Source organism: Colobus angolensis, unplaced genomic scaffold (genome assembly GCF_000951035.1).
Source record: "Colobus angolensis palliatus isolate OR3802 unplaced genomic scaffold, Cang.pa_1.0 Scaffold91, whole genome shotgun sequence".
Lineage (NCBI taxonomy): Eukaryota > Metazoa > Chordata > Mammalia > Primates > Cercopithecidae > Colobus > Colobus angolensis.
The window spans coordinates 5728024-5736517 of record NW_012123043.1 but is presented as its reverse complement, the minus strand read 5'-3'; the positions used below and the strand labels follow the sequence as shown (position 1 = coordinate 5736517).

General features: G+C 48.8%; 2 protein-coding genes across 3 annotated transcripts in view; both read left to right on the top strand.

Moving 5' to 3' along the window:
• Positions 1–6: 6 nt before the first annotated feature.
• LOC105504353 (NADH-cytochrome b5 reductase 1) lies at positions 7–5404 on the top strand. Of its 2 annotated transcripts, XM_011931783.1 has the most exons (9): positions 7–98; positions 391–540; positions 689–761; positions 1296–1402; positions 1783–1912; positions 2593–2676; positions 3558–3643; positions 4122–4221; positions 4585–5404. In XM_011931783.1, the coding sequence occupies exons 1-9, from the start codon at positions 84–86 to the stop codon at positions 4755–4757; spliced, it is 918 nt and encodes a 305-aa protein (XP_011787173.1). In that variant the 5' UTR covers positions 7–83; the 3' UTR covers positions 4758–5404. The 2 variants fall into 2 exon arrangements, with proteins under 2 accessions (XP_011787173.1, XP_011787171.1); XM_011931781.1 differs by having other exon boundaries at positions 4122–5404.
• A 2954-nt stretch (positions 5405–8358) lies between these two features.
• Positions 8359–8494, top strand: part of ADIPOR1 (adiponectin receptor 1) — a 17289-nt gene continuing 17153 nt past the window's right edge. The window contains exon 1 of the mRNA XM_011931780.1: positions 8359–8466. The gene's annotated coding sequence lies outside the window, so the exon portion shown is untranslated. The remainder of the gene's footprint in view (positions 8467–8494) is intronic.

Genomic DNA, 8494 nt, shown 5'->3' with positions numbered 1-8494 from the left:
GCCGGCCCCGCCCTCCAACCCGCCCCGCGGCGCATTGTGGGATCTGTCGGCTTGTTAGGTGGTGGAGGAAAAGGTGCTCCGTCATGGGGATCCAGCCGGTAAGACCCTCGTTCAGTGTCCTCCACTGGGGGACCCCTCCCCATCTGGTTCTGGCCACTCAGCTCCGGACCAGGGGCTGTCGCTGTCGACCCCGCCCCGCAGGGCTCTGGGCCCACCGTGGATGCTGGGGTCCCGGTCCCGCACATCTGGGCTCGGGACCCTGTCAGGTTACCCCTCTGCCCTTGGCATGCCTCCGCGCTGGAGCTCGGGATCGCCACCCCTGGGACGGTCACCACCCAAGCCCAGGGCTCTTCCCCAGCCTGGCGGTTACGCTGCCTCCTCTACCCACAGAGCCCAGTCCTGCTGGCCTCCCTGGGGGTGGGGCTGGTCACTCTGCTCGGTCTGGCTGTGGGCTCCTACTTGGTTCGGAGGTCCCGCCGGCCTCAGGTCACTCTCCTGGACCCCAATGAAAAGTACCTGCTACGACTGCTAGACAAGACGGTAAGTTGGGGAAGAAAGGGGCAGGGTGGAGGAGGGGACCAGAGTGCTCCTGGCATGGAGGATACAGCACCCACGGTGGTTGGGATGTCCAAGGGACGTGGCAGCGCCAGGCGCGCTTGGTGAAACACTTGTGTCCTCCACCCTCCAGACTGTGAGCCACAACACCAAGAGGTTCCGCTTTGCCCTGCCCACCGCCCACCACACTCTGGGGCTGCCTGTGGGTAAGGAAAGTGTGGAATGGGCTCCTTTCCCTGGTATCCTCAGAAGGTGACTCCCCTCCTGGGGTCTCATGAAACAGGCTGCTTCAACGGGTTTGCTCCACATACCATTCGCCTTCCCCCACTTGGCTCTGCATCCTCCAAGCTGTGAGGTGCCACTGGGCCTCTCTAGGGTGTTGCTTCCGTGGCCCCCAACCAGCTTTAACACTCAACAGTCTTGCCTCTTCCCTGCAGGATTTGCTAAATACTCCCTCTGAGCAAGCACTACTAACTTTTTCCCATTGCCCAGACCCTTTTGATTCATCTGTCAAGGTCCTGGCAGTAACTGGCAGGAAACGCTGGAAATAAGCGTTTCCTCAACTGGGGGCTTATGAGAGATCCAACTGAGGGCTCAACGGGGTGAATCTTCCCTGCCTGGTAACTCCTTGGAACCACAGCAGGAAGCAAGACATCTTGTTCTCTCAAATCTCTTTGAGTATTTTGAGGGATGCAGCACATCACAGACAGCCCTTATGTAGCTCTCTGCACGGTCCCCAGGGAAACATATCTACCTCTCCACCCGAATTGATGGCAGCCTGGTCATCAGACCGTACACTCCTGTCACCAGTGATGAGGATCAAGGCTACGTGGATCTTGTCATCAAGGTAAGGGGCTAGGAAGGGACCCAGGGGCTGCTTACCCATTCTTTCTGGGATTTGTAGAAATTTCTAAGACATGCCTGATAGCCGGAAATGGTATGTACTTTGTGGATATGAAAAAAGTATGAGCTACTCGGGATACTGAGGCAGGAGACTCCCTTGAACCCAGGAGGCGGAGGTTTCAGTGAGCCGAGATTGCACCACTGCACTCTAGCCTGGGTAACAAGAGCGAAACTCTGACTCAAAAAAAAAAAAAAGAAAGTATGTAGATGGGGAAAAGATAGCACATATCTGATCCCTGCCCCAGCTTCCGGGAGGTTTAGTCAACATTGGGCTCAGAAACCATTGACATTCCAAATAAGGTATTTTTCTTTCTGTCTTATAAGGTCTACCTGAAGGGTGTGCACCCCAAATTTCCTGAGGGAGGGAAGATGTCTCAGTACCTGGATAGCCTGAAGATTGGGGATGTGGTGGAGTTTCGGGGGCCAAGCGGGTTGCTCACTTACGCTGGAAAAGGTAATGACCTGTTTTCTCCTTGAACCTGTCTCCCACTTTATCAGTTCCCATAGTCCTCTTGGCACAGTATGGCTGTGTGTACACATGTGCGTGCATGTGTGTAAGGGCCGGGGCCGCCCTTCCTTCTAAACATAGCACTGATACGACAGAAAGTCATGTTTCTCAGCCCCATTTGCCACAGGAAGCAGTTCCTCCTCCACTTGAATTCCCTAGCCATGGCAGCTGTGGAGATTACTAAAGCAAACATGTGCCCCTCTTCCCCTCCTTCAAAAATTTGCCCCCCGGGGTGAGCTGTGGAGAGAGCCAGAGATAGCTTTCAGCCCTTCCCATGGGAACAGCTGGGTGCATTAGCAAGTCCCTGGAGCTGCTGTGTGTCACTTCGGAAAATAGATTCACACCTGGCTTCATGCCTGTCTCCTTCACCAGGGAGGGACACTTTGCCAGAAGCAGTTGATAATGCTGTGTGGCCCTGAACTGACTCACAGATAGCCCTGGCCCCATTGTTCCTCAAGTATATTATTGTCAGGGCTGGCTCAAGTCAAACTTCCACCCAAGCTCCAGGATCAGATGTCATAGCAGCTGCTCAACTGGCCTCGGGCATATTTTCAACTCTGCATTTGTTTTCTAAGTTCGCTGTATTGACTTTATTCTTCCACTGCTCTCTTCACTTGACTTCTCAGGGCATTTTAACATTCAGCCCAACAAGAAATCTCCACCAGAACCCCGAGTGGCGAAGAAACTGGGAATGATTGCCGGCGGGACAGGTGCATTACACTGAGAGCCTTTCTCTCCCACTATTGTTGCCTGTTGCCATGCAAATTCCTAGGTGACCCTCTGAAGACTGGTAATCATAGCCAAGCTGTTCATCAGGGGATTTCCAGCAATGCTTAGAGCTCCCTAGCATATGAAAAACAAAATCATAACCAGGTAGAAACCAAAAAATTATTTTAACTGATGGAATTAGAGAAACAAATTAAATGGGCTTTCCTCATATTGAATGGATCTAATAGTTTTTAGGTGAGAGAAGAGAGAAGCAGCTAGGAATGACTAGCTAGGAAGAAAGAAAATTAACATTGGACACTACCATGTATTAGACACTGTGTAGTCTAATACACTACTATATATTAGACACATAAAGTAGACACGTGTATATGTATCTATGAAGTAGGTACTAGCCTTTCCCTTTTACAGAGAGACAATGGAGGTCCAGAGAGGCTAAATGATTTCAACAGGGTTATTTCACTTGTAATGGCCTAGAGCAAAATTAGTATCTGGCTCTACCTAATGCCTAAGTACATGCACTTAACCTCTGCAAATACAGTGTTCTAGAACCCTCATCATTGAATCCGGAGGTACTTGTAGTCATCCGTGACACTGGAGTCCTAGCCTCCAAAGAACTTTCAGAAGAGTCTTAGATTGGTTCCTAAGAAAGATTTCTACAATATGAACTCATACGAATTTGAAGGGTGCCTGGAAATGCAGATGTTGGAGAATATGCAGGAGGAGTTTAGAGGATGAGAATGCTAAAGGAAAATGGAGTGCAGTGGTGAATGAGCAGAATGAAGACGAAACGGCTGGTCAGCTAAGGAGCCAGGACAGGGCAGAGTGTGGCCAGTACGTTTCATTGTGGGGTATCTTCATGCAGGAATCACCCCAATGCTACAGCTGATCCGGGCCATCCTCAAAGTCCCTGAAGATCCAACCCAGTGCTTTCTGCTTTTTGCCAACCAGGTTGGTTTGCTTTCCTCCACCCTAAGACTTCAAAGTTGCTGTGTGGGTAGGGCTAAGAGACACGGTATGGATGGGCAGAACTGGCCCAGTGCCCTGTTTTAGCTTCTGCCCAAGGTCCCCTCTGTAAGGTACAGGGTCCTCTTTTAATAAGGAGGAGAAAGGACAGAGCACTGAATCACATTCCTTCGCTGGCCCCCAAGGAAAGAAGAAAACTTTTAAGGCATCTAGTCTGGAGCACAGAAACTTAGATCTTCTTGGTTAGATATTCATCTTTATTCCTTCATAATATGTAGATAAAGGCTGTTCCCCTCTTCTCCTTATCCTAACTCCCTAAAAGCACTGCAAGTCTTGCTTATTTCCTAGAACTTTTGCATTCCCTTAACATTCTTTTTCTTAGTAAAAAAGTTGTTATAGCAGAAAACTTTTTATGTGGGCCTGAGAAGACTCCTAAAGACTTTCCTTCCCCTTTGCATTTCAGACAGAAAAGGATATCATCTTGCGAGAGGACTTGGAGGAACTGCAGGCCCGCTATCCCAATCGCTTTAAGCTCTGGTTCACTCTGGATCATCCCCCAAAAGGTATCCTTCCCATTTCTGGACATCCCACTAACCCCTCATCGTCAAAATCAAAGCCTTGCCCCTTTGTGAGTTCTGGCTTCAGTGAAATCCTTGCCTCACGCTGCCGACTCGGAAGTCTGAGTGCACAGACACAGGGATCTCCTGGTCCCTTTTCTTTGGGTTCCTGTTTACCAGGTGGGTGACAGGGATGGCTGTGCTGCTAAGGCTTAGCCTGAGGCAGGCTTAGTATACCCATTCCCAGCTGCTGCTACTACTTGACACTTTATCCATAGCTTTTCAGGGCCCTCGCCAGTTTCATGGCACCACACCCGCTTGCCAGCATGTATCTGGAGTATTAAGTACTTTCTTCTCCCCAAACTTCAGATTGGGCCTACAGCAAGGGCTTTGTGACTGCCGACATGATCCGGGAACACCTGCCCGCTCCAGGGGATGATGTGCTGGTGCTGCTTTGTGGGCCACCCCCAATGGTGCAGCTGGCCTGCCATCCCAACTTGGACAAACTGGGCTACTCGCAAAAGATGCGATTTACCTACTGAGCATCCTCCAGCTTCCCTGGTGCTGTTCGCTGCCATTGTTCCCCATCAGTACTCAAGCACTATAAGCCCTAGATTCCTTTCCTGAGAGTTTCAGCTATTTTCGTTCCATCTAGAGCTGAAATCTGGATAGTACCTGCAGGAACAATATTCCTGTAGCCATGGAAGAGGGCCAAGGCTGAGTCATTCCTTGGAAGGCCTCCTAAATCTCCCCGTGGCAAAAGGTCCAGAAGAGGCCCATGGAGCAGTCTCTTCCATGGAGTAAGAAAGAAGGGAGCATGTACGCTTGGTCCAAGATTGGCTAGTTCCTTGATAGCATCTTAGTCTCACCTTCTTAGAGTCTGTGATGAAAGGAACAGTCTGTGCAATGGGTTTTACTTAACCTTCACTATTTAACCTATGGGCAAATCTGTACATGTGAGTATAAGTTGAGCATACTTCCAGAGGTATCTTATGGAGATGGCAAGAAAGGAGGAAATGGTTTCTTCAGATCTCAAAGGAGTCTGAAATATCACATTTCCGTGTGTGTCTCTCTCAGCCCCTGCCCAGGCTAGAGGGAAACAGCTACTGATAATCGAAAACTGCTGTTTGTGGCAGGAACCCCTGGCTGTGCAAATAAATGGGGCTGAGGCCCCTGTGTGATATTGAAAGGGTTGTGGTGTCTGGGGTCCTTGTTTCCAAATCCCTGAGGACCTAGGGAGGAAGGGTTTGCCAGCATGGAACTCTCCCAGGTGTTCCAAAGAAACTTTGAGAAGTTGTACCATGTGCTGAAATATTAGCTGCCAGCAGACTCAGTGATCATCTCAGCAGCTGTCTCAGCAGAGGCAAAGCTCTGCTTCTTCCTGGAGGCTCTCAAGGTGGGGGAAGGAGAACACACATTAGAGGGGACATTTTTGAGCCCACCTGCTCCTCACAGTGTTCCCTTGATATGCTACTCTTCCCCTTGCTCCTTCTCTTGGCCCATCCTTCACCATATTTATCCTTCAGGGAACCTGGCATACAAATCAAAGTGTTGCCTTTCTGTTTGGAAGAGGAGCCTTCTTTAAAAAGTAACCTGACATCACCAGCCCTGGCCAGACTTGTTGATGCCCGGATAGAGTTGGCCTCCCCCAGGCCCATCTGTCCTGAGCGCCCTTCTCCTCTGCTATGAGAGCATGACCCAATCTACTCCCTTTCCCAGGGCAGGACTAGGGCACCCTCTCTAGATTCTTCTTTGTTACTTTCATTGCAACAAAACAATGTGGTGGGCTCAGAATGAAGGTCAACATTGCTTTTCTGCTTTTCAGCAACTGTTTATTGCTGTTTCTGGGGCTTCTGAGAGAAAGGTTTTTAGGACCCTCAGAATTCACCCCTCCCTAAGGCAGAGCCTTCACTAAATTCTGTTGATGGTGTGCCATCCAGCATTTCTTGATCAGCTAATATGTGTATGCACTGTGCTCTGTAACACAGTCTCAGCCACCTCACCTCCAGGAAGGAAAATCTTGCTTAGGAATGTTGGGCTCAGACAGTGAAGCAGGCTTGTAAAGAGAATTTCCCACGTGGAAGATCACCATTCCTTGTCTTGCATGGGTTTTTGCCTCATCCACTCAACATACAAACGTTTATTAAGGATCTGTCATGTGCTAAGCCCTGAGGATACAAGTGTGACCAAGACTGGTCTTAGACCCCCAAAGAACTCACAGTCTAAGATAGACAAGTGACAAATAATTATAACACAGTGTGACTAATACCATAGCAGAGGTACATACAAAGCAGGAAGAGGTTGAGAAAGATTCAGAAAGGGAGGAAGGGGAGAGTTAACATTTTTGACAGCCTGGGCAACATAGTGAGACCCTATCTCTACAAAAATAAAAAATTAAAATAAAAAATTAACTGGGCATGGTGGCACGAATCTGTAGCCCAGCTACTTGGGAGGCTAAGGTGAGAGGATCCTATGAAGCCCAGGAGTTCAAGGCTGCAGTGAGCTATGATCTTATGATCGCACCACTGTACTCCAGCCTAGGTGACAGAGTGAGAGCCTGTCCCTAAAAATACAAAAATATTTTGAGCCATGTACCAGGTACTGTGCTAAGTACTCGATCTACATCACATAATTTAATCTTTATGATAATCATGTGAGTTGAAGATTAATACTTTGCCAAAGGTCATACAGCTGGTAAGTGGCTGGCAGAGCCTAAATGTGAATTTAGGATTGTCTGAGGCCAAACTCAAACCTAGAAGTGGGCATTGTAATCTGCTGGCATCTTGCAGCAGACAATGAGAAGGGCAGTCCAACAGAAGGATCAGCATGTGCAACAGCCTGGAGGAATGAAAGAGAAGTTCACTTTAAAGAACTAGTTCACCAAGGCCCAACATGCCAGAGGGAAAATGGAGAAGGATGAGGCCTTAGAGGTTACAGCCAGCTCACAAAGAGCCTTGCAACACTACGCTGAAGAAACCTGGACTCAATCCTTTGGACAGTGGGAAGTTTCTGAGGGTTTTATACAAAGGGCAACACGGTAATAGCTAACATTTAGAAAGCACTTACCATTGACCAGGCCTCATCATAAGAACCTGCATGAATTATCTCACTCAATCCTGACAAAAGACCCAGTGAAATAGTATTATTTTATTCCCATTTTTCAGATGAGGTAATTATCATTTGGAGGGATTTAGTAATGTGCTCCAGATCATAGACTGGCCTGGGACAGAAGCATGGCTCTATGTGACTCCAGAGCCCATGCTTTTAACCAGGACCAAGAGAATTAATCCTACGTCCCTGAGGCACCTATATCAGATTACAATGAGTCACTTTCTCTGCCTCTAGAATGGCACTACTTGCACAGTGAGCTATGATCTGATGATTGCACTGCTGCACTCCAGCCTAGGTGACAGTGAGAACCTGTCCCTAAAAAAAAAATTAAAACTTTTTTTGAGTTAACAGCTATATCGAGGTACTGTGCCAAGTACTCTATCTACATCACATTATTTAATCCTTAAAATAATCCTGTGAGTTGAAGGTTCGCTCACAAGAGGAAGATCGACATTGCTTTTCTGCTTTTCAGCAACTGTGTATTGCTGTGTCTGGGGCTCCAGAGCATGGGCTCATAGAGCCAAGCTTCTGTCCCTGGCCAGTCTGTGACCTTGAGCACATTACTGAACTCCTCCAAATGATAGTTACATCATCTGAAAAGTGGGAATAAAATAATACTATTTCATTCTTGGGAGAAATGAGAAAATGGCCAGACCCTGAAATCCCCTTCTGTGTTGTGTGGTTCAGACAAGGGCTGTACTATACCCTATGTCGTCTCCCCGATCTGTACTCTGGGTGCCTGTAGAAGCAGGAGCGGGGGCACGGGTTCATCAGCAAGAGTGGTTAGAAACAATTCCGCTCTCTGACAAGAAAATAACAGGAGGCAGACTGAGGTCTAGCCCAGGGCCTGCCACATGGTAGGCGCTCAGTAGTTTGTGGGAGGGAGGGACCATACAGTTGAAGAAGGGATTAAGAAGTGTTTCAGAGATGAAACGACTAGCCTTGGGGACAGAGGAGATGAGACTAGGTGTATGGTAGGAAATTCAGTGTTCCCTCCCGACGTTCCGCCTCATTCTCTGAAATTCCTTCTCCATCACGCACTTCAGGCTGCGATAACGAGGTGGAACGAGGTGGACTGTGGAATCGAACGAGCGACCGCAAGCCCGCGGCGGGTGGAGGTTACCTGGCCGCAGCGGGGAGGTGGGCAGGCGGCAGGGAAGGCGGGGCG

Excerpts from the sequence above, each read along its gene's own strand:
- LOC105504353 (XM_011931781.1), top strand. Across the intron at positions 1,913-2,592 it reads GCTCACTTACGCTGGAAAAG|GGCATTTTAACATTCAGCCC; the intron begins GTAATGACCTGT and ends TTGACTTCTCAG. Across the intron at positions 2,677-3,557 it reads AATGATTGCCGGCGGGACAG|GAATCACCCCAATGCTACAG; the intron begins GTGCATTACACT and ends ATCTTCATGCAG.